At 36.4% G+C, this 27,635-nt stretch overlaps 1 protein-coding gene across 2 annotated transcripts in view; it reads right to left on the reverse strand.

Annotated features, from left to right (window-relative positions):
- The window catches only part of MGMT (O-6-methylguanine-DNA methyltransferase), a 169,590-nt gene that overhangs the window by 118,528 nt on the left and 23,427 nt on the right, over positions 1-27,635 (reverse strand). For both annotated transcript variants that reach the window (XM_053450429.1, XM_053450428.1), the window contains exon 3: positions 23,877-24,010. In XM_053450429.1, coding sequence (XP_053306404.1) covers positions 23,877-24,010 — 134 coding nt within the window. The remainder of the gene's footprint in view (positions 1-23,876; positions 24,011-27,635) is intronic.

Genomic DNA, 27,635 nt, shown 5'->3' on the forward strand with positions numbered 1-27,635 from the left:
GAGGATTACACAGATCTCTTACATATCCCTCATTCTTTCATCTATTGCTGCATAAAAGCCTGCAATCATCTATATTTAAAACATTTTCATCTCTTACTTTTATTTAACATGCTGCATAGAGCCTGAAATTCATTATTAATAACTCTTTCATACTTTATAGTTAAAAAGAATACCAAGGACTTTTAAACGTTATTGTTCTTGCGAACAAAGGAATTTCTGTACAAAAAGAAGTACATAAAATACAAACACAAAGTTCTAGTGCGCTTCATTTTTGTAAAACTCATATGAGACTTACACAAAAAAAACACAGGTCACCTCAATCTGGCTTGTTACTCCATGTTCAACTCAGTTGTGTGTTATGCGATTTCTAAGTTATACAACACATATGATTTTAATGTCCACGCTACAGAAGCCCAGAGGGTTATAATTCGTATAGATGTTTAATTAGACATAGCAGGAGGTGACATGGCCTTCATTGATGCTAACAGGGTCATGGGTAAGCATCTGCTAGGGTGTCCAACCAACCAACCAATATAAAAGATGAAAATATGAACAAGCAAACCATTTCCCTTCCTTTCTTTAGCTTTCCCATGTGTCTAAAATCAAGAAATGAGACCAGCCAATGCATTTTTTATTTGGTAATTGTGTTTTTGTTTTCTTGACTTAATTGAACATATGAAACATACAAGCTATCTCTTCTTCTGTTCGTGTGATATCGGTAGTTGGACTTTGGAGGTCCTTCATACAGCCAAAGTTAACCTAATCCAGCTTGAGGGTCTGTGCACTTTGCTTTGAGAAAATTACTAAATTGTATTATTTGACAAAATGAGACATGATGCGCACTTGTACTGTTTCAATGGATGTCAGTTCTTGGTGAAATCTGTGTAAGAAATTTTACCCTTCGAGGAGACTCTTTTGTGCTAGTGGGTTGCCAACCGGACCTAACTGATGAGGCCCATGAAGGCCGTAACGTACGTCTATAGTTGTTGGTTCCCTCGTGCACAGGAAATTTGCCTCGCATTTCAGGTCTGGACTGACATCATGGCAAGACCAGATTGATAAATTGATTGAGATTTGTCCTCTGTAATGGCACAAGAGAGCTAAAACTTGAGATACTTCCGAGTGGGGATGCACCGTAGGGCAGGCTATTAAGTGACTGTCCATCCTCTGAGAGATCATCTCAGATTTGTTTTGTCAGGTACAAAAGGCATGTCGTGCTGTTTCTGAGTGAAAGGGATTCAATCAGCACCCAATGGCAGCAGATTGTAAAACGAGTACTGGTTGTGTAGGAGCTTGCTTAATTATCACTAAATCATCATATGTACATCGTGGTTCTCTTGGCATTCTATTCCTACTACACTATAAGGTCCAAACCTGTCTCTATAACATCATAAGACTTAATGAATAAAATATTATGCCAGCATATGACTACAGATGATTAAGTCTTAATCATCTATAGTCATATGCTGGTATAATATTTTTATAGAGTTATTACATAATTTCCCACCTTGGATGCTGATTTGGAATATAACACGCTTATATTTACTCTAACACTTGTATATTCTGCACTTGCCAATTAATATATATTGGAGGGAATGGGAGCACATATGACCACACTGATATACCACACTGTATATATAACACTTCGCTATGTAAATTGTATTGCATTCTATGTATAACTGGACTCAGACTTAATGGTACACATTACATTATGACTGTTTTCCAGTTGTCCTTATGATCATCATTGTTTTGCTACCTAATTAGTATATCGCATAAAATGTTCAACGCCAGATATAATACCACGCTGGGTTAATGCTGTGGCTACAATTAAGAGCTGATTAGCGGACAAAAATAAAACAGAGAAGTCAATTCAAGGTAAGGGTGACTTGGATGAACTCGTCTAACTGTTTTCTGCCTGTGAACGATCACTTTAATTTTAATAGACTTAAAGGAATCATAACCTTTAGAAACGAAAAACCTAATTTAAAAACAAATTTGTTTAAAATAACTGCCAAACATACAGATAGTTTTGTATACTGGTTATTCGAAGGCGTTTTTCATTGGTTATCTAATTGCGTTGGGTGCTGTGTAAACATTGTTAACCTCTTCTGAGCCAGTGGCTTGATCAATTCATAACCTTCCTTGTCACAATTAAACGGTTAAAAGTAACCAGGGAGTACAGGACAAAGCTATAGAAACAAAAACATGGAACCAAAATAAAAAGCTGACATGTTTCGTTGCTATAATAAATACTGCATGTGTAAGGTCCTATGCCAAAGACAATTTTTGGCATTTAGTCTTGGCTCAAAGTAATCCAAACACATGGCTTTCTAGCAAAACAACATGCTAGAGCAGCAAGAATTACAGATTCAAAATAGATGTTAGAAAAATAACGAGTGCAGATGAATCTTGAATACTTTTAAAGTCACTGTACTTCACAGTACTCAAAGGAACACTCCAGCCAGCCTACACACTTTAATGCACAATCTTTGTCTCCCTTTCATGAATAAACCCTACAGTCATGGCCGCATTCCTGATGAATAATATCTTTCTATGTGAAGACCACCTTACATCGAGAGTAAACCACTGCAATGCCTACCATGGGTCTGACATCTTAAAAACGGTGTCAGAATGGGTGTCTAATAGAAAAGAGTGGGAGATACCTTAAATTATGTTAAAGATGGAGTGACAGAAACAATCTCATTTGATTTGTCAAAATTGCACATGAGTACGCATGAGCAAACTGTGATGCACAAGCATGGGGCTATACCATGGCTTAGGTGTCCAGAGAAAGAAGAATACTAGATAGGACAATGGCTCTGTATCTACCATGATGGCTCGTTGAAATAAGATAGATACAATTCCCTCACTGCTAAAAGATACAAAAAAGGGTAATATCTTGATAAAACAGGTTAACACCTCAACGGTCACAATCTAAATCAAAAGAAGGTCAAGGTCATATAACAGTGAGCACTTACCAGCAGTAATTGCAGATTATTTTGTATTGTGCTTTCACATGACCAGCATTACAATCCCACATTGGGATTTGCATCATCTTCAAAAAATGTACTTCTAAGCTTATTTGCAGAGGAGAATATTGCTAGACTGCAGAAATATCAAGCTGCAGAAACAGAAATACATTCCTGTTTTATTACTGTCTTAACAATGCGGAGTAGAGGCATCTTGTTTCATTGACATAAGTAAGCAGATTTGAAATATACTGCAGTATAAGGAGTATTAAAACTGCTCAGCGTACACAGTTTGCAAAGTCCTGGGATCGTTTGCAGAAATTACAGGACAGCGAGTTAGAAGACTTAACAAATATGTCGGAGTTCTCAATTCAACCAAGACGCATAAATTCAGGTCTCAGCAACTCTTTAATGCATTTTAATAAGATTTGTGTGCTTTTAAATCATCCCAGGGCTTTCATAAGTCAAAATATACATTTATAAACAAAATACATTTCTGAAAAATAGCCTTTACTTCTTTATCAAGGAGTGACACTCTGAGCTCACATTCCACCTGCTCCCCAGCCACTCCATACCCCTTTTAAAGTCTAATTGGGGTTATATGGCCCCTGGTTGCCCCAGTCTGTCAGGAAAGGGGGGAGCTCTGAACCCTCAACCCTGGGAGATTCTCAGGTATGGGTATGTGGCGTCTCCTTCAATCAGTACTGAACTATCACAAATTGGTCAGTCTTCATTTGCACACCGAGTGATTTTCATGATACTATGTAAAAAAAGTTCAGCATATATATACGTGTATTCACTGAACAAGAGGTCTGCGAGGGAGCTGAACGATTCACTTCACTATGCATTCTGAAGGGCACAATGCATAGAACGCTCGCCACGTTAACTGTGGGTTATGCAGAGACCACTCAGCCCTACTTGAATAAAAGTCTATTGGGTTGACCGTACAAAACATATAATGAAGTGAATTGTTCTGAAGTTTGAAGAGAATAAACCTCATATTAAAGGAGACTTATACTTTCCCAGCACGATATACATTAAAAATGATTACTAAAATATTGGACCACTTGAGACACAACCTGACCCCTCTAAACCCAAACCTTAATCAGTGCATGGTCTCGATTAAGGAAAGTCATATGCCTATACTATACGCGGTAAAATACCCTCTTTGTATTAAGCTCTACCACATCTGCTAGGAGGCTTTTCTGCTCCATACTACCCTTTCAGTAAAGGATAACTTCCTTCCATTACATCTAAAAGAATGGTCTACTTTCAAAATGGTCACAATACTGTCAGACGGCACACGCCTTTAATGATAACCAAGTTTCAGATATTAGTTTTTTGAAATTCAGACTTGAAGCATTTTACATTACCTTGTGAGTGCTATTTTAATGTCATTTATAATATCTAATAACAAAAAGAAGCTGAACATGACATGAGATTAAAACTACAAACCTAGACTTTGAATGAAAGCGGAGGATATTCCTATCGACAGTGTTCATAACATAGCTCATAAAATAAGAGCACAGTATGTGGTCACATTCCTAAAAACAAGTGTCAAATTTGCATTTCAACAAAATGATCAATGCCCTTCTATCTCTTGTGTCGATAAGTAACTCCCACACTATAATGAACCGTGCAGCTACAATGGCAAAACACTAACAAATATGCTGATGAATGTCTTTTTCCATGCAACATTAAGTTATAAAATAGATATGATTAACACTGATTGTCTAACAGTTCAGACAACAGCTTTCACACAACAAAAGGACCTGCTAGCGGTTGTTTATGCGCGGAATGAACATGTTTACTGAAATACGCATGATCTAGGAGAAAGAAGTTTTAAAATATTTGTTTTATCTACTTTTATCTGTGTTTGTTTTTTTTTTCTTTTAATTTCAATACTCATTCCCTTCAAACATACATTTTTAAAGGGTACCAATGCCACAGACCAGAAATAAAAATTGTGGAAGAAAATGTAATTGCAAAAGAAGGGATCAGTACTGGTAAGAGGAACACTGGATGGGACAGGTAGCAGTCATGATGCAACTGGCTAGTTCTGGACTGTTGGCTGCTATGGATAATGCCCTGACGGATGAAAATTACGTAAAACGAACAGCTTCAGTGTCAACACAACATATAACGCGCAGTGTTTAAAAATATCAACTGTGTATTTTGTTTGGTCATCTTATCCCTTCCTACAGAAGAACAGTGTGTTACTTTAGAATGCCTAGGTATATCAACAAGCTGAAGTATTTCATCTCTTTAGGAAATTCACCTTTAAAATCATAGATCATCAAATAAACTTTGCAAAGCTAACCTCTGACCAAAGTTTGGGTTGTCTGCACACTGACCATGTTGAGCATGATCCGAAACAAGTAGGAACTCTATTGCAGAAACTCAATTGTCGTACTATACCTACTGCCAGCAGGTTGAGATGGACAAGAACTGCCACAGAGAGTAAGGTAGGGACAGAGGCAGCTGGATGCAGGTCAGGAAGCACCAATCACTAAGCCGAGATGGTTTATGTGCCAGCCAGGCCAGGCAGTAGGCTGAAGCAGAAATGGGGAGAAGCAGGTGTCACAAATGGAGTCAGGAGCAGAGAACATGCAGAGTATAGAGAACTCTGACAAACAAATGAGTGCCTTGCAAAAGTTAAAATAATACCCTGGTCCTGCCAATTGAGCGAACTTCTACATTTAAGATATACTCAGCAAGCTTGCATTACCGGCGATGGCCACTGGGGGAGGTGCTGAGGGAAGCCCAGATTCACAGGAGATGAGTGACCTTAAGGGATGAGACTACCTAACAGACAATTTCTATCCACAGTTCCAGCAAACCTCAGAAATACATACGCACATGCCTGTAGAAACCCAAACCTGCCGCAAATCAACTATTCTGCTGGCCACATTAATATCAATAAATAGTGAGGCCCGATTTATTACTAACTTTCCACGAAACATAAAATGATGGCAAATCACACAGAAGCACCAGTATGGGCTCAATTTATTTTAGAACCACAAAACTTGATGTGACATCAAACTTTTGCATGTAAATGTTACATTTTGAAATACAACTCCGAGGTGCCAACATTATCTATACATAAACTATCTCTCTAAGGAACATTTTCCACCTTTGATTGCCTTTTGGAAATGAAGATAATTTATGACCTAATTCTAAAATGCTATGAGTTTTGTTGAAGGAAAACTCTGCCTAAATAACATTCAGAATTATTGTAATAATTATTATTTATGGTGTTAGTATAATTCATCTGTTTCAGTCTGACTGGAAAGTATCTTAATGAGCTACTTGTCAAAATCAAGACAAGAACACGTTCTATGTACGATCTCAGGTCATTGTGATGAAAAGAAAAAAAAATCCACAGCATTAGTTTAGTTTTTAGAAATGAGAAAAATACGAGGGAAAGAAGTCCATTACATTCTTTTAACAGCTTATAAAACAGACAGAAATGGACATTTGTTTAAAGTTGTCGATTCCGGTTGAGTGTAATTTTGCAGATGCTGCAAAGGAAGAAGTGGGTTTCACTCCAAGTGGAGCATTTTCAGTATTCACTCAAAACATTGTTTAAGTCACGGAGAAGAGGCAAAAAAAAAAGAATTCTAGGCTAAGAAAACTTCTCGGCTTTCATGTTAGCTGATTTCCTCGTCACTCTATCAGTTGTCAGCAGGCGCTCTTGACAGCTTGGAGTTTCCTTTTTTTTCCACAGGTGATATGTTTTCTATTTTTTAGTAATTCTGCACTATTTTTCAGACTCTGCACGTACTGTGTTACTAATGGAAAGAAATATAGATTTATAAAATAAGGCCAGCTGTTTGCAAGGCTCATGAGCTTGTCCCAGTGTAGAGTCGTAGGAGATAAAATATTTGTTAACAATAAGAATGATAAAGCAAGGTGCCTCTCTGGTCTCAATCATATTATATAACATATCATATATTACACAAAGGAACACTATGATAATTTACTCTGCTCTCACACAATGAAAACACCTTTTTTTGTTTTGGAGCCAGTCTTCTTTGTTGCAAAGTCCCTTCTACTGTGCTAAAAGAATGGAACTTGGCACGATAAGAGTAGAACATCCACTTTCTTCCACTTTTAATATCGGCAATGCATGTCACAAGAACAGGAAAGTGGGCTCAATAGTTGCTACTTGACTACCCAGTAAGATAAAATGAGTAAAAAAACAATCAAGAATAAAACAAATGAAACAAAATCATCAAATTCTTTATATTTTATTGTATAATAATTGAGTTTTTTCCTATTAATTAAGACAGTATGAAAAAAATGTATAGGGTCATTTTTGCCACAGAACTGATTGGCCATTAAATGACTGAAAACATGCACAAAATATAAGAAAAAAATACTTAATTATATTATAGAACATTAGTGCTGTATAAAGGTAAAATAAACTTTAAAATCATCCCACATCAAAAGTGATAACAACTGTTATAATAACTGTTTGTAAAGCAAATATTAAATAAAATATATGTTTAACAAACAAAACAGAAGATCCACACTCTAGATATCAGATGTAGTTGCTAATAGATTATCTTGGGAATCATTATATTGTTCATGATGCAAATTGTGACCTTCAGTCTGGCTGTAATTTAAATTAATCTCATTTTTTTTTATTTGAGTCTAGTCTTATATGAAATTTGCAGGATATTTAGCCAAGGAAGCTTCTTGCAGAGCACAAAATGATTTTCATTAAAAAAACAACTTTACTCGTTATTGATTGGGACAGAAGGGTTTTACATTAGAAGAATATAATACAATTAAATGCTGTTCCGGCAGTAAAATGCATGCACAGACTCATTTTCCTTTACATTAGACCATATGCCTTTTTCTGCTGTCATATCATAGGTGGTGTTCTTGGGAGAAATTGAGAGTGTAGCATTTTGTAGGATAAAAGGAAAGGATGGTGTTCCATCAATGCACACGCACATACATTTGAATGACTTAAAACTTTATTGATTTCACAGCTTTATGGGCCAGAACAACACTTGTGTCAGGCAGCATGCAAAATTCAGTTGGAGATGTAACGATGAAGCTCAGGTTAAAGTGGTATTTATTTAACCTGCTCGCGGCTTCAGTGCTGAGCTCATCATCAATAGCCGGCACGTTCTGCAAGGGAGCATTGAAATCTGTATGAACAGATCTTCCTTTATTATGCGCCTGTTACAGAGAATCATCACAAACTATGGTGGCGGACACCAGTGTCCATGTATGGTCGCCTAGCAGACCCCTGATTGCCGTTCAACACAGTGCCTGGGTTCCATTGACCCACCAGGACCAATGTAAGGGCTGGCTCTGTTTTGGCAGCCCAGGAACGACTGTACCCAGGGCAGCTGCCCCTTTTGCCCCACGTTAAAGAAGGCCCTGGGGAGATCAGAGGACAATGTAAAAGCAGTTCAGTGGGAGAGCTCTGCAGCACAATGCCTGGAAATCAGGTCTACTCGGGGAAAAATGGGACAGTTGGTAACTATACTAAATTAGAGGTGTGCTAAATAGTTCTACTCCGTAGTGTTAGAGAATACTTTCTCCATCAACTACTGAGATAATCCTTCTTATACATGGACAGGGATGGAAACTAAAGCAATTATCATTACCTACGTCCTTGCTGATAAACCAAAAAAACCCCTAAACATTTGTGTGCCATCTTCTGTCTACCAACCCGCATGAAAAATACCAAGGCTGGTTATTCGATGTATAATGTTTACTACGGAGAGGCATTAGCATTTCCCTGATGACAGCAAGTGGCGGCTTCCTAACTAGTTGAATGCAAAACTGTAAAAATGTGGTCAGCTTACTGACTATTAAAATGGTGTCTAATTAGGTGTGATTCAAATACCCCTTTCATTCTGACATTAGAATCGGCGAATGAAGTTGTAGCGTAATTTGAAGCTTTCCCACAGCTCTCAACCACTAAACGGTCTAAAGGAAATAACTTAATTGGGTATTTACGACCCTGGAACTTAAAAAAAAGATGTTGCCAACTTTCATTTTATACCCAATGTAATGTAATATATATATAGCCTGTATATATATATATATATATATATATATATATACATATATCAGATGCAGACTAAATAACTTGTTATTGGTAGTCTAAACTGCTAATGATGGCAATTATTTGCAGGCAAACATTTCACTGGTTTGCACGACATTTTCTCTGCAATATATTGTATTTATGTTATTCCAGAGACATGTCTATACAACCTCAGTGACAGTTGAAAATACTGATAAGGAATCTGTCAGTATAGACACATAGCTCTTCAAGATATGTTCACAGATTTTGACAAGACATTGCAATAGCCAAAGAATTTGCACTCAACTGCACTTGCAGAAACACTCCACAACAGACTGCTCCAAGCCACCTGTCAGCGCACCTACATCATAACTTAATAACATTTAAATAGCTATATCTGTAAATTGTTATGTAGTTTCACATGGTTTTACTCCGTAACTACCAGGCACAACTGAAACGTTGTATATGTACCTTTTCCAATTATTTTAGCCAAGATTCTAAATACAGAAAGTTTATAATTGTGTACAGTACATCATATTCTTAGACTGGTTCTGGCAGCAAACTCTCTTTGACCAGGGCCGGAGTAGGGGATTAAAGCAGTCCTAGTAAAACGAATGAATAAAAGCGGCCAATAAAATGAGACTTTTGCGGCCACCCGTTGTATACACGCCATGTGCAGCCGCTGTCAGGATAGGATCTGCTACATGACCGGCAATAAAGAAATGTGTGACTGGCCCGTCGGGCTAGGTTTACCAGACATTTGCCCAGACTGTCCCAGTATGGCCCTGTCTTTGTCATATTTGAGTGTTACTATTGCAGCCACTGCAAGGGATACCTATAAGTGGTAAACTGGGCTAATGCTTCTGCTTGATGTTAAATAAGAGCATACCTAGAAACTGTTTGCATGCTCGCTTCAAGCTTTGGCTGCTAACTGCTATCCCTTTAGTACAGTCCATTGATCACCAGGTAAAGGAGTAACATTAAGTGCCATGTACACCATGCCAATCCCCTTTCTAAAACATCTTCCTCTCATGATCCATGTTAATGGATAATCATTTTATGCATTCATTTCTCCAGTTGTGATCCAATCCTTTAACTACATTAAACAGCTGATCCGGTATTCTTTCTTTGGCTCCCTTGGGGTACTCCATTACCAATTTGCTCTCCTGGGGTTGCCCGGGGCACTGCGCTCTTAACTCTCCCTCCTTGCCTTGATGCTTTGATCCTTCCTCTTATCTCCCTTGGTTACAATGATCCGCTCTTGCTTAGCTCCCTTGGTATCATGTCTTCACAGTCCTCCTCTTGACATAGTCAGCTGCTGTGTCTCCTCTCAGGCACCAAACAATAGGAACAGATCAGTACACTATATCCGATAAACTTTGATAGATAGTCGCCATCATTCTTATAACATGCTTCCAAGAACGGTCACAGTGTACGTTTCTAAATAACTACTGGATTAGCCTGTGCGCTTTTAAAATGGCCTTTAGATAATATTATTATTGTTATTATTATTATCATTATTATTATTATTATTATTATTATTGCAGGACCCAGTAGTTTCCTCAACTGTTGACAAAGTAGATAAATACATCAGTAACACTAATATATATATATAATGAGTACGCTCATTTTACAAGGGCTTCCAAATACAGATCTGACAACCGCAATATTTTTATGGTGTCTCGATTTTTTAAATCACAAAAATGTAAAAACAAGTTAGTTCTTCAAATAAAAATCTAAACATCTACTTCTACAGTTAAGTTAAAAATAAATAATATAAAGAAGAAAAAAAACATTTCCAAATAATAACCATAAAGTGACCCCACCACTAATACTATGACATGTATTCTGCAAATTGTGTCCCCTTCAGCATACCAAGACATTTTGGACAATGCTGTGCTTCCAACTTTGTGGTAGCAGTTTGGGGCAGACCCTCTCTATTCCAACATGACTGTGTCCCAGTGCACAAAGCAAGGTCCATAAAGACATGGTTGGATGAACTCGACTGGCCGCACAGACCCCCGACCTCAACCCCATCGAACACCTTTTGGGATAAACTGGAACGGAGATTGCAAGTCAGACCTTCTCATCCAACATCAGTGCCTGACCTCACAAATGTTCTACTGGATGAATGGGCAAAAATTCTCACAGAAACACCTTGTGGAAAGCCTTCCCAGAAGATTGGAAGCTGTTAAAGCTCCAAAGGAGGACCAACTTCATATCAATGTCTATGTATATAGAATGCAATGTCATAAAAGTCTCTTTTGGTGTAATGGCCAGGTGTCCGAATACTTTTGTCCATATAGTGTGCGTGTGCGTGTGTGTGTGTGTGAAAGCTTATTTTACAATCTCAATACAAATGATAAATCAGTAAATGTTGTTGTAATAAATTGGAAATGGCATTGATATCACCACTCGGGCAATGCTTTTATTAAGTCTGGGTCCTTCCGCAAATAGATTACAGAGACACATACATATACAGTAATTTAAACCCAACCAGTAGGCGGACAATTTATTGATTATGTATGTGCCACCTCTACAAAATATTTCATTTAAGCAACACTTGTGATATGTTTGTCAACCCGAGAAGCACATACCACAAGAAAATCATAGCTTAATTAAGGTAAAGGCAAGGTCAATAATGTTCATAAGTAAGATGCTTCAGCGTGATGTCACTTGGGTACAATCAATTCAAATTCACATTGAATAGTTTAATGAACAGACCAAGAAAAAAAAAACATAGTTTGAAAGGGGGCTGTGGGTCTTCTCTAATAAAAAGTCTTCTACATTCCTTGTGCTCCTTGCGCACGGCGGCGGTGAGAATTTTAAACAGAGCTGTCAGGTATTCATAGCTATATATCAGTTGCCCCCCTCATAATTTAACAAGCAAACAAATAAAAAAACTGGGTTATAATATGAAGAAATAACATATCTGTTTTGAACCCTGCTAGCTAAATTGCTTTTGCTGGCCCCTTCCACCTCACAGCATGCCTGACAGACAAATTGATCGAAACATTGGAAAATAATATGCTAGCAAAATTTCTCAGGGTGAGATTTCAGTCTTTTGAATTTTTCATAAAATATTGCCCCCACGATTCTTCCTTTTTCCTCTGCCTTTCCGTGCTCCGTAGTACAAAAGCACCGTACTGCTGGTCGCATAATGCGCTCTCAACACACCGCACTTTCTTCATACGAACGCCTTTATGTGAGAGGTGTTCGAAAAGGCTGGCCCCGCAGATTACGCTGCTCAATTATAATAAACTCAGGCGTCTGTAGATGCCTCGGGGGGGGTCGCTCATTAGACGGGTTTGGATTTATTACATGAAATAATATACAGTTTATCAATTTAGAAGCAAAAGAAGCTAGAAAAATAATAAGGTTACAAAGAATGACAGAAGGATTTAAGAACATGAAAGAATGTCACAGTAATCAGTACCAGCCCTATTACTCTAGCTATGAAAAGTGGTGAAAATTAGTAAAACATTTACTTCGGAGATTTATTTACTATATATACATAGATAGATAGATAGATAGATAGATAGATAGATAGATAGATAGATAGATAGATAGATATGGTAAATAAAGCTCAGAAGACTAGTGTGTATATATATATATATATATATATATATATATATATATATATATATATATTATATAATTTAGCCCTATATATATATACCCCTCTAGTAATAAATCCATCAACATTTCATCACTATTTTTTTACTCAGATATGTTATTAGTCAACCATAAAATATCAACAGCTTTTGTATTTTCCTACACATTTTTTCAGCATTTTAGGTAAGTAGATTGCTATGTTTAGAAGGTAGGACAATGTAAATGTGAGCCCAGACAGCTGCTCATCCGAGTAGGGATAAATAAACAGTATATATAGTGTAGGTAGTATAAGTAGCTGAATATTAAGCCACCCTTTAAGTTTATTTACATCCTGTTACGAGGTGTGACAACCCCAAACTTATCTTCGACCAAACTTGATACATTAAAACTGCTAGAACATAGTAATGTGCGTTCCCTTGATTTCCAGACATCTAAACAGCTGAGCGATGAATGAATGTATTGGATGGACCAACGATCTAAAATAGTCCCTACACACGAAAGGTTGGAGAACCACTGGTTTACAGCATTGGTCTCATTCAGTCAGTCAAAGAAAAGTTGCACCTGGCCTGGGCTTATGTATTCCATACTTAGAGACAAAATGTGGTTCAGAAGAGCAATAGGATAGCGAAAGATTACAAGAAATTTTATGAAATTAAACCTTCATGCCCCCCACCCCCACCTGGTTTCAGGACATGATAATTTCCTTTCCTAACTGTAACAAGGCTAATATGGTTCCCAAATGTTTAATATAAAAAGTCCCCTTATGTCGAACATAAAGAATAAAACAGCTCATCCAGGAACAAGGAATCTCTGGTAGGCATCATCCTTTAAAAACTGAATAAACATTCTAAGAAAGGTAGTAGGAAACGGATACTGCTAGCGTTATATTATTTATATGCTACAATATACTAAGTTTAAAAAAAATAATATTGAACATAGTTTTCTGTAACAAACACTTTTTTGTAAATGCAGTCTTTAGTTATATGGTATTTTATAATCTGTAAAACCAGGATGTTACATGAAATAAAGCCTCATCGACTCGATTGTGCTATATAATCCCACCCCGGAAACATTTTGTAATATGGAATATTTAATAATTACGCTACTAATTCAAGTCAAGTAAAAAATCACTTACATCACTGGGATACATCTCACAAATACACAATATAATGTAGGGATCAATTACAAACCAACTCAATCACAAAGTCATACAATTTTTATATTTTATCTGTATATCAGAAAAATAAAATAAAAAAGCTTGGTTTCTTAAGTGCGGCTTGACAAATACTTAGAAATCTCCACAATTTGGCTTCCATATCTCTGAATTGGTATTTCAATGACAGATGTTTGTTGCGGCAAAAACCTCTGTCAGAACAAAATTAGGTGATCTATCATTTTAAGATATGGTCTTCATATACTGTTTACTTGAAGATATCACTTGCCTCAAGCCAATTTTGACCAAGAACATTCTGTGATATGGAAGTGATTTGTATATCATCATTTTTTTGATAAATGTAGCTCTTGAACACAAAATAACCTACCATTCCACTGTATTACAGTTAAAACTCTTCAGCCAGTAAATCTACACTAGTGCTTTTATTGCTTCCAGTGAATGAAACTTCATTGTATACCCCTTTTATTTGTAGAATATGATCACTGCGAAATAAAATTCTTAAAGATCAAGATCCTTTTTTTTTGCATCGGCAAGTCTATCTTGTTTGTGATGCCTGTTCAATACATAATACATATGCATTAGATGTCAGCACAAATGGTTGTTTTCGCTAGAACATGGCGCACGTAGCTTTGGTAATTGGCAAGCATTCATCTTTGGTCTTTACAGATTGTGCTGATCTCACTACACATAAATGCCACATTTATCAAAGCTGACCTGGACCGATTCAGGCACAAAAGGCAAAATTAGGCATTAGGAACATTGGCGGATCGGATCTAGAGTCCACCAGGTTTTTGTTGATTTTATTTGATGGGGTGGCAGTGATATTGAAATGCTCAGGCGTAATAGGAAGGCCTGCGGCCAGACAAATGCTGGAGGACATTAAAGATCCAAGAAAGAGCTGCAGATAATATTGCATTTCCGTGGATGATCTACTCATCACTACGAGCAATGCTTTGACAAGTTAAACTTTATGCTGCCAGATTTTCACAAACATGCTTGACCTGTATACAATTCTTTAAAATACAAAAGCTGCAAAGTGCATTTCAGAAATGGTTAATTAATCCCTTACGTTTCTAGTCATATAACCAATAGCCACTAATATATATGTTTACCATTTTGTAAGCTCGTACCTGATGGAGACCTTATGCTTAAGGCCGAAACAATCCTAGTAGATTTTTGTTACTTTACGGGCCAAATTTTACTCTCTTTTCACTGATATGACTCAATCCAAAATGCATTCCAGAAACGATACTGGTTTTAAGCCTGTACCAAGCCATACAGTTATGTTAAATTACTTTTATGATGTTGCTCCAGTCTGGCCTCAGTATTCCCAATGTAACATTGAGGATGTATTGTGACCATTTTGAATTCATCATGTACCTCTGGGTTTGACCCGGAGATTCAAGATGAAGTCCTCCTTTCCTCAGGTCACTTTCTTCTTTCTCCGGGATGCAAAGCGATGAGTGGCCATGCCACTATGCCCACTGACTCTCAGGATCTAGCCCTTCCCTTAAATTAGGCCACTAATCCAGATGAGAGAAATCCATGGGTAGCCTGTACTGGAAGTTCCCAGGCATGCACGTGATTCTTGATTATATATTAAGGACTGTAGGAGATTAACCCTTTAAGGACAATGGGCGGTCCCTAAACCCATTGAAAACAATGCATTAGGGGTTAAAAATAACAAGCCTGGTCTGAATATCATGTTTTCTCCATTGAAAATATTTGTATTTTATTATTTTTTTTTTTTACTGTGCCTATTTATAAATTCAAAACATATTAGTGAAAATATATTAGTTGTAAATCAATTAAACTTGCTATGAGAGATACGTGTAAGTCCCAGAATATATCCTACTTATTTCCTAGCTCCCTAGCATAATAGGGGTCTGGAATGGCATGTATCATTTTTCTGCTAAGAGTTGCCAAGGAACAACTTTAAAACACTTTGGTAAATTTAACAAATGTTTAAATGAGTGCTTTCATTTTGTTGCAACGTCAGCATTATCTCTGTAAAGTTTCATATATTTCCAATGCTGAGAAATTCTCAGCGCCTAAAGCATTTCCAAATGTAGGATTGTTTTTTTAAAGTATGCAGATGATCATAATAGGCCAAAAAAACCTGCACTCTTTGTCTGCGCCTTTTCAAGATGTGACATCCAATTTGGCCTTAAGCGACAGATCCCGTCATTGTTTCTTGGGTTTAATTTGCATGCTAAACTGCTCCGGAAAGATTTCATTTATTTTTAAATTTTGTCAAAAGGCTGATATTATACAGCTCATTACAAGTCTTCCTAACTCTTAGACAATGACTCCACATAGTGTACATTGTGACTAATGAAGTGGAGAAGTCAAACAACAATTCATTTGTAAGCTTTCTCTCCAATATTTCTAATGGAGGAACTTTTTAATCATAATCAAATGTAATCATTTATGTTAAGCTATGCATGTACTAAGTCAATGTAGCACAAACAGCTATTAAGCAAAAATTATGACATTAAGGAAGAAGCATGACTATTGCAGACCTAGCAATTTACACTGCAACGTATTTTACCTTTCCTTTGAAAAATGTATGCAAAGAAATTCGTAATTCAAGCAGCTTATTATCAAATATGAAGTTTCCGCAGCATATTTGTTATATTGGCACTGTGATCTCTAGACAATTTAGCCATAATAATGAATTTATCACTATTGCATTGACCTACTTGGTTTCTTGTTGGCACAGGAATGGTTATATTATGCAGCTGTTTGAATCAGACCCTGCATGAGAGCAAACAAGATGAAAGCTGCTGTATGTAGATGGAAAGTCCAAGTCCTTAAAGCGATGTATAAAGTAGTAAGAATATACAACACCGAGACATACTGTCCCTAACAGCAGGTCTCCGCCTGGAACTCCTCGGGGTGCATTGGAAACTTAACTCGTGAATGCTCAGCCAGATTGCTTTCATTCATGTCTATATTTGCATTGCTATATTTTATTTTGCTTTCTATATTCCGTAGCGCTAAGGGCATATTTTTCTCACCATTACCAAACCTAATACTGACTGACAGAGAAATTACAAGTTACATTATTCTGCCATGTGTTCCTGCCAATGCTTACAATATTTGAATCACTGAAAATGGCCATGGTGGAACCGGATCCACCAAGGATTTTTTTTTTCTTGGGAGGGAGGTATGGTAGCCCTTGTGGGTTGCCCCAACTCTCAGACAACTCCAGTGGTTCTTTGCGAGGGACCTAGAAAATCTGCCACTCCTGGGAGGGAAGGAAGGGGTTCCAAATCCCTTCTAGAGTTCAACCCCAGAAGAGTGGGGGGATCTGGTGCCTGCAGTGGCTCTTAATTGGTCACATTTTTCGCACCTTTTCCCACTTTTTCAAAGCAAAGACCTCAGGGCTTAAATAAAAGGAAAAAGTGTTCCTGTCAAATTAATACAGATTCTAGTTTATAACAATTTAAGATTGTCAAGTTTTCTTTGAAGTTTTTCTGATATGCTTAAAAGGCCACAGTGGAACCAAGTCCCTGAAGACTTGGTTTTTGGTGCATTTTTCACATGATGGGGGGGAAGCATGAGTTACCTCGAGTTTCAAGGTCAAAAGACAGAAAAGAGAACAAAAAACAGAAAAGCTACAAGGTCACTTGAGGTCTCCAAAACATTTCTAAGAACTAGACTAAAGCTTAAAGTTACTGAAAGACCCAAAGCTGACTCTGTGAGATATTGTACAGAAATACTAGGAAATTCCTAAAATCATGGGATAGACATGCTATAACAGATATGGCAGTTTCATTTAATAGTGCCACACTTTTACACTGGATATCACTTCATCTGAATACTGTACCAAGTGGAAATGCACAACAGTTGAATGAGACAGAAAGACAAAATAAACTAAAATGAAAAAAATAAGCATTTACTACTTTTTCGGATAAGAGCATATTGCATAGATCAATCTTAATCTTTCACACAGTGGCCCAAAATTATTTTTGGGTGACAGATCCATTTTGAAGATGAATAGAATCATATTGTTATTTATTTTTTTAAACTTTCCTAAGGATAAAAAAAAATTGTTTTATTCTGCCCAGAATTGACAATTCAGCCGCATATGATAGCAATGTAAAATAATAACAATAGAAATAATAATAATAATGGAAAAAATAGCGCCATTCATTATAGTTCATAAGTAAATAATTAAACGTTCCTTTCAAACCATAATTTCAACGTGAAATGGTTAAAAACTTTCAGCAGAGAAAAAATAAAACCAAAATAATCACTTCCGTGTTTTGATTGAATGGATTGAATATAGCGTCTGGATCCATTAAATTGTAAGGTTTCCTAGTATTGGTCAAGTAAATCCACGGCTATCCTATCAGGATGATTAATGAAGGCACCTTTTTCACAGAATGTCAGAGTCTGCCTTTTTAACAACTGACCTTTTATAGAATACTACTGAACTCATAATTCCACTTTTGTTCAGTTTCTTATTAGTGGAGTTAAAATTAATACTTATGGGAATGATGGCTAAGGTGATGCATAGTAAATCATAGAACACATCTGCCATCTGAGCAGACTACCCAAGGAATAGTACCTGTATCTGTATTTATCCAAAATGTTCTGTTTTTTTTTTTTTTTTGCTAAAAAGTTCTGTTCAACGAGAAAACAAATTATACAATATATTCAAATATTCAACTTTTCACAGCAAAATTACAACCATACTTTTATCTGTGTACTTTACAGGAATATGGATATTTGTTTTAAAAAATCTCATACTAAAAGGTACTTTATTAATATTTAATAGTACGATTCTGCAGCAAGATCTTCTCAATAGTCGGTTCTTGTGTTTTGTATGATCAATTACCAACACTGCGAATACCTAGAGGGCTAGGATTCCCAAAAATCAGGTTGTCTGCATAGTTATTGTTTTTGCTGTTCTCTAAGAATTGGTTAAAAATTACTTGGAGTATAAAGCAGTCGACGATAAATCACTGTACATGCACAAACAATTTTATAAGCAGCAGGTCAGTCTTTTAACAGTTTCATGATGGATATCTCATTAATCACTCAGAAGATGGTTTCACGGGTATAGTGATCATAAAGCTTATTGATGTCTGCATTTTATTTGCCAGAAAAGATATGCAGGGTGGTTTGTGGGGCTTTAGAGTTCCTGAAAGTACTGTTTTACCTAAAAAAACTCCCCTAGTTTGACCTGGAGTCTCTGGGTTCCTCAGTTCCACGAGTCACTTGTCTCCTTGGGCAGAGGGCCCAGCGTTTAGCCATGCCCACACCCCACCAACACTCCCTCGTACTCATTAATGTTTGATGCCAGCCCTGCCCCTATGTGCGACTAACTTCTCTCCTATTTGCAGGGCTAGCCTCACCTACAAAGCTGACTGTCCCTGCTCCCTCACATAGCCACTCTCTCAGAAGAGGCAGACCTCCAGGTAGCCTACCTGAGAAGTTCCCAGGTAGTTGCTCTAACTGTATGACTGACAGTTTCGCTGGCTCTTGACATAGAAGCAGCGGATTATGCTCACAAACATGTTAATAGTGAAAGATCTCATGGTACCTTACAAAAGTTCAAAATAAACTACGTAACACAGCAGTATCAGTACAGCTGCCACCACGGCAATTTAAAACCTGTCATCTATGAATTTTACACCCAGCAGGCCATTATGTCAAATGTTACCAGCCGTATGTAAACCTCATACACTGCATTCATGTGAAGGGTATGGATTTTACATACTAATGGAGAGCATTTGTCCGTATCGCCTGCAGCGTGAAAAATTCAAGTGTCAAGTTTTAAATGGCTGTCAAATCTACAAATCTTGGTGGGGCTTCATAAACATATACTGGCAAGAAAAAGTAAGTGAACCCTTTGGAATTACCAACAAATTGGTTTTAAAATATGGTCTGATCTTTATCTAAGATTCAATAATGAACTAATAAATAACTAATAAAACACAAATTATGTTATTGTCCATGTTGAATAAAACATTTAAATCACAGTATGGGTTGGAAAAAATATGTGAACCCTTAGGCTAATGACTTCAACAAAAGCTAATTGGAGCCAAGAGTTAGCAAACCTGTAGTCTAATCAATAAAACGGGATTGGTGGGGTGTTTTAGAGCTTTATTAAAAAAAAAAAAAAGCATCTGCTGATGTGAACCATACCTCTCCAAAAAAGAACAAGACTTTTGATCCAGAATTGTTAATTCGTGTTAGATATTTGTTTAGTGTAAATATCTAAACGTCCTCTTAAACAAGTTAATTTATTATACAAAGCATATATAAATACAGCACCAATAGATGACAGATGACCGGATGATGTAACTTGAGTACTGTAGGTTCATCTTTTTGGGAATGGCGGAGGAGAGTGTAAGTAGTCATAAAGGGAATAGGTCTAGCGTTCTATGTTCTCAAACAAGTTTTTATACCCTTTTTCTAAATTAGTCTGTATGAAGGTTTAAAAAAGAATTCTACCGTAACAGCTGAAGGCTAAATGCAAAACATTGAACAGGTATGGAGTCCATGACAGGACGCCACAGAGGAAGCCGCTGCTCTCAAAAATAAAAATCTGATGTGCACCTGAAGTTTCCCAAAGAGCACCGTTACAGTCCACAACACTACTGGGAAAATACTTTGTGCACTGATGAAACTAAGGCCACCAGACACCCTAGGAATATGGTTGATGTTAAGCAGTTTTGTAAGGAAGAATTCTCTAAAATTCCTCCTTAATGCTGTGCAGATCTGCAGCTTCTGGAAGTGCTCGTTTGAGGCTAATGCTGCCAAAAGAAGGTTCAACCTCATCCAAGGGAACTGTTTCCACCAGCAATGTTTAATGGGTGTGTTCAATAAAGACATGAAAGGTTATCATTGTTTTTGTGTTATTAGATTAAGCACGTTATGTTTGTCTATATATAATGTACTACAGTTCACAGTTTATGAATAATTAAAGCGAAAAACCCAGGTAATTCCAAAGGGTTCATTTATTTTTTCTTGCCACTGTAAATTAAATAAAATACTTCTAAAGGAGAAGCAATGAAAGCAATTGGAAAAAAATGTGTACTTGTATTCAAATAACCCGTACATGATCGTAATGCTTTAATTTACCCGAATATGAAAGGTTCCTAAGCCTTTTGCGAAGGACTCCTTACACTAAATAAATTTGAAAACCAATAAATTACAGGAATCACAATTTCCAGAACCAATTTGATTTGGAGATATTAGTAACATTGTTATTTCTGACTAAAAGAAAAATACAATATAGAATGGAAATTGAGACTTAGTTTTGCAATCGACCATACAAAGTATTTATTAAAAATCACTGAAAACATTTTTATTGCAAAAAAATATACATAAGAACGGATCTACCAAGCCCGCATCAGTCGGATAACTCTAGAGTTGTTTGAAGCAAGTATTTTTCATTTCTGACAGAATAATACATTTGCATTCTGTCTTTTTAAGGACTCTTTTTGTGGCTTAGGACTTTTGAGGCCTACAGGCAATCACAAGCACGTCAGAACCCAAGCCCGTAATGATTATTCCTTAAAAGTGCATTAATATAACTGTTCCATATTCATTTTTAAGAGTTATTCCATTTTCTTTTAAGATAGATTTCTTTTTTACTGTCACTAAAGTGACAGAAAGAGCTACTTGAAAAATATACCTATGAGTAAATGGTTAAAATATTTCATTTAATTTGAATGTATCATAATGTAACTAGCATTAATATTTCTTATTATATGAAATACTGCTAGCTACCAAAAAAAGAAAAGTCCTTGACCAAAATATCAGAGGATATTAAACTGAGAAATGATCTACTGATGCAAATCATTAAATCTATTTGCATTTGCTTACTGAACCCTATCAAAGAAATTAAACTACATACAGTAGCAAAGAGAACCGGTTGTGCATGGTTAAAAGGAGACATATTGGAGATTCCGAGATGTATGTCATTAATTTTTCCACTTCCTCTCATTAACAAGTAAAATGTTTTTACTGCTTGAAAAGTTTTAATAAATAGGGTGTAGGGATGGAGCGGGGGTCTCAATATCTGATTTGGGTTTTGTAATGAGTTAAATCCATAATAGAAAATTTTACATATACATCAGAGAGTGAAAAATACATTTATAATGGGCTCAGTGCTTACGTTCTTTGTATTCCATGTTTAATAAACATGTCCAGTGATTTAAAAAAAAAAAGGCAAGAATATGTTAAGGAAAAAATAGAAGGCCCCATTATTTTTTTTCCACTTATTCATAGCTTATTGAAGGAGGTGCAGGTAACTAAATTAGATAAATGTCCCTGATTTGACCATCTTGTTTACCATGCTGACAGCACTTAAAATGTATATCAACGGATATTTCAAGAGGCGTACATGTCAGATCTAGAAGTCTATTGGTAGTACTTGGTAGCACTTGGTAGTACTTCTGCAAATCTAAATCTGACTTGAATACAAGTCCTTCAGGAGATGACAATATGGTTTTGAAGGATGCTAGCTAGAACATACCCAACAAAACAGAAACATGGGTTCAACTAACAAGAAGAACCTCAACAATCAGGGCGATATTGATCAATCTCTGCATGAGCAAGTTTTCAATCACAATTGCCAAAACAAACCATATGGGCAATGGAATTAGAATAATATTCAATCATTAAAACGTAGTAACAAGTTAGGGCCATTAAGTAAAAGATATACCAAGAGGTCCATGGTAACACATATTATTAGGGACAGGGAGGACAAATATTATTATTAAAAACCATGTAGCCATTTGGTATTGAGGATAAAGTGGCCGTGAGCAATACAGATTTTTTTTAAGACAGAATGACAAATCCACAAACTTCCTCCTATTGATTTTGTTTTATGCCGTTCCCTTCAACTACTGAATTTTACTGGAGCTCAAATACAGACCAAAAGCATACGTAAACAGAGAAATTGAGAATATTTCTCAATCTAAAGACCTGAAACTGGAACTCCTCTAATCTCGAGGTTTGCATACTTTGCTCAAAAAATGAAATGTGTACTATATTTAAAAAGTCTAGTATTGCTCCAAATACTTTTTCTTCTGCAGCTAATAACTATATATATATATATATATATATATATATATATATATATATTATTATTATTATTATTATTTATTATTTTATGCATCTATAAGAGGAAACACAAATGAAAACTCTTGGGATATTTTTCCATTTTGTCTTTCATCCTTAAGCCAAAAAAATCCACTTTTTGTAAACAATGAAGCACAATGTTACACTGGCAATGACTGAATTTCTAAAAGAACTGGAACAAGCTGAATGCGTGCTTCACTGGCTGGAGGGTTTTGTTGCTTTTCATTTTTGAGAGCTGAGGAGGGACTCCCTTGTGTCCCTAACAAAAGATATGCTTTGAGAGAACACTGTGAAGGCTTCACCGGTTTTAGCCAATGAGAGAGGACAAGACTGCTCTCTGGCATGAAATGAACATTTATTTAAACTTAAACAAAATCTGCAAACTTTTGATATACTAATATAATTAATGCATGCATCCTAACCTTTCCTAAAAATGTTTAATGTAATTGTATAATTAACCAAACCAGTAAAGATGTTATGTATAGAATAGTCTTTAATTATAATAATAACGGCACCCTGGGAAAGCCCTTGTAGGCCTTGAATAGAACCTTTCTCTATAAGTGCAGTCATCTCAGCAACCTGTGATCCACAGTGATCTCCCTATATCATGCAGTGCGCTGCAATTCCACATATGGAGAAAATGACAGCTCGGACGCGAGGAGCCGAAGGGTTGGCTGCTGTGGGCCAGTGGTAGCTGCAGCAATCTATGTTGGCTGCTGCCCTTGACCTGGGTCAGGACAGCTAACTAACCACCCCTAGGGATCAGCCTTGGATCTTCACAAATGAGTGCATTGTCCAATTTGCTGGTGCTGCGCATGTACCAAGTGGAAAAATTGCTTCATACAAGCTGTTGAGGAGGTCCAAGGGACAGCTGCCATGGGGCTGGGGTAGATGTCTTGATGTTGTTCCTAAGACAGTTTTAACTACTGCTGTCCAATTACGAGAGTACAAAAGTTAAACTTACCTTGATTCAGGCACTGCATCTCTCTGTAGGCGTAGCTCATGTATTCCCTTTTCACATCCAGATAACACAATCTTCCCCAGGGGACATTTAATAATAACTTCTTCAATTTTGCAGTTGCCGATTTTCAAAGCCATCTGATTAACACACAAAAAAAATAAAACATAAGGCAATGTCCTCAATCTCCACAGAGGTAGATGGGGGTCAGGTCATTTTGATCTCTGATTTCTTTGATTGGTGAGCGTTTGTAGGCAGATCAAAGGTTAACGACTCCAGGTAAATTAAATATGCACCCTTCAGGAAGCATAACTATCTATACATATCTATCAGGAGAGTTGACCCTCTAACCGGCCAAAATGTTCTCTTACATTGGAACAGTAATGAATGTCAATTTATTGAAACAGATAAGACCATGTTTTCGGGTTACTGGAAAGGAGCAGCACGTGACCGATGAAAAATCATTAACAGTTATATAGAGTTGTTATCTTATCAAAAATTCTGATGTTCTGACAAAAGAATCATATCCTTTCCATAATTGTATATGAAACATAAAAGAATACTAACTACAATTGTTACGGTTATTGGAGGTGCATTCACACTAAAAGCAGTTCACAGACATTTGCTTATTAGGTGATAACGGTTGGCAAAAACAAACCTTACAATGTCTTACTGGTGTCGATGTTTTGTATATTTTGACTATGGATATCATGTTAACAGCTGTCCTGTAGCAAGCCTTGTCTTCAACTGTGGTATATAATCAAATACCCAATCTAGCTCTAATTTGGATTTCACAGCAATTCATTATCTAACAACATTTAAATGAACAAATAGTTAAGCGGCGTACCCTGAAGGTTTTAATTTTTTTAATTCGGGTTTCTTGCTTTTAAACAATTATGAATCCAGTGTTGTATGTCCAACAACTAATGTCATGGACATATACTCTGATCCTCTACTTGCCGAGGCGACTGATCTACATTAAGAGCTTCCTTTAAAAAGATCATAGTGGTTTAATCTTTACTGTTTTACCTAGAGCTAGATTCCATTCATATTAATTGGCTACAGAAAAGGAATTGATTTTCATGGCAAATTAAGGATAATTTGCAAAACAGAACGAATCCTGTTCTGCCTTTTTTTTATCCTACATTTCCATAGGAATTTGGATTAGGGAATTAATCTTTTGACATTCTTCTAATGGTCGTTTCAGCATCCAATCTGAAATATAGAAGATCTGAACTAAAAGCATTTATAACAATTAAATCTACTTTTTAAATAAGAGGTCATTCTTCTATTTAAATTTGCACTAGACATGTTGCAAAAAAAGCTAAATCCTCTGAAAATTTCTAGGTGGTAACCAGCAGGGGCTCAAGAGTTGTACATTTAGTCTTGCACAATGCAAATCAGATGTACTATATATGCAAATCAAGAAACACTGCACTCAATTAAGTATACGGACTTTCATGTCTTTCAGCGCTTAATCCTAAATAAAAGAGCACAGAATCAAACTGCACACCAGAATTGTCCTCTAATTGACTAAATCTGCATTGTGGAATTTGATTTAATGAAATCTTTAAACAATTCAGTCAAGTTCAACCCCGCAATTAATGCTATCACTGGCCCACATTCTGAGATAGACAAGGCTGCTCGTACGGTATGTGAAACTAATGAATGCTTCATATCCAAGACAGCAAAAGAAAAGGCAAGACATGTAAACACATCGTTCTAGGTTTTTTCTAAGAATTCAAAGACACTTTTTTATAGGTAGGTGCACGCCAGCCATCCAGGTCAAGAGGCATGTCAGCCATTGGGTTTGGGATCATCAAGCTGTAATGGAGCCGAGCTAGACTTGCTTGGTACTAGAAAGATCAACTACCATAGGGATGGGATGTCCTTGCTCATGATCTTCCACATTTGACAGAAGCTAACCAGGGATCATCTAAACTTACTAAATATCTAACTTACCTGTTTGTGTCTCCTTAGCCTTTGTTGAATACTGGGAAACATTTTACAAAAAATTTTATCTTTGTTCACTTAGGGGGTTTATATTCAAAGGTGTAAACTGAGCAATAACTCAGTAGGCCATTTCATTAATGGAATGTATCAGATACTGTCTCAAAAGAATCAGACAACACTATCAAACATGAGTCTGCATACTTTGGAAAAATATTTTCCATCTTTGTGTTGGGATTTTACTCATATCTAAAAGCAGAGGCGGCCAACAATACATTGGCCAACTGTCCCAGGTCCTACAGCAATGAACTGAACTGGGGCCCTGAGTCCATCAGCTGTTAGTTATTTCTCTGGTTCTCGGTTTTACTGAGATATCACAGAATATATGAAGGGATTATGCAATATAATACACTACATGTGCAAGGGTGTCAAAAGCTATCTCTTGGCTATCACTTTCTAAGAATTATTCCTTTTTTATCACACATTCTTATTAAAAACCAACTAGTACTGCAAGTAATCATTTACAATAATAGATCTGGATTGTGGGGGGCTATACAAAAATGTTAACAAGGTTATTTAACACAGTAGAATCAAACTGAGCAAAATACTGGATGCAACAAAGATTGTATCAGAAAAAATGGACTTACTCTTTAATATTGTGTTGTACTAAGTTTTGGAATATCAATTTTGCTAGAAACCTTCAAGATACCTGTGTACCAAAATTCCGCTCCATCTCAAATCCCTGTGCAACGTGTAGCTGGAGCTTTGTATGAAATAACATCACCATCACTCAGAGATGAATTTGAAATTTCACTAAAAAGATATGGACATGTTGTACATAAATAAACTCAATTCTATGAATACTAGCCGTTTTTGATTTCCCCAAACTTCTGTGGAATAAAGTACAGTCTTATATCTTGCTGGTTCGACTTAGGATTTCCCCACTGGAGGATTCTTCCTGCAGCCGAAGGAGCCTCGTTGGCCATCGCTCATTATATTCATTACTGAAAGTACTGCCACCTCGCCGGAGAATGATACACTGTAAACCGAGGTACCATTAACAAGAAGTAACACAGACAGCTGTAACTTATTCGGAAGTTCACAATTTAAGTGTTTGGCTAACTTTACAAAAAAAAAAAAAAAACCATAGAATTTCTAGTTTTTTTTATTCATTCTTATATTTATAAACTTCTTATTTTACCTGTTTAATTCAGATAAGCCTACCTTAACTTTGTATGTCTAAAACAAATTCTCCAAGTGTCAAAAGTCACTTAAACTTGCGTAGGCCATATTATTTCAAAGAGAAGAGAAAAGAAACACTTACTTCTCACTTAAGACATGATGTTCATCAAAGTCATTTAACTCAGAACTAAACTGAATCTAGCACGGTCTCCAAAATGATCTTTTCTCTTTTATGTACAGCCAATTAATTTTAATCTATAGTACTAAGAATTATGTTTAAAAGAAGTAAAGATTTCCAGACTATGTCGCCGCAGTGGCCTTCTGATGTGGTGTTGAGTGTCTCCTTTGCATTTTATTTTTAATGTATACAAATCTCAGTAGGGCCCTCCTCGCTTTTTGTTTCTGTAAGTCCACAATTATGTTCTGTTTAACCATTGCATATTGGTGTAGAATATGATGGAGATGTATAAATCAGTAAATAATAATTATTATTTGGGATAAGTGACAGATTCACTTTACGTTTAAGGATCTGTGTCTTTTAATCTCTGTGCCATTTCTGAATATTGGTTCATAGAAAGGAAAAAATAAGTATATTTTTTTCAGCTCTGCGAAATTCTATTTTAAGAGTTTATA

The sequence above is a fragment of the Spea bombifrons genome, chromosome 11 (genome assembly GCF_027358695.1).
Source record: "Spea bombifrons isolate aSpeBom1 chromosome 11, aSpeBom1.2.pri, whole genome shotgun sequence".
NCBI lineage: Eukaryota > Metazoa > Chordata > Amphibia > Anura > Pelobatidae > Spea > Spea bombifrons.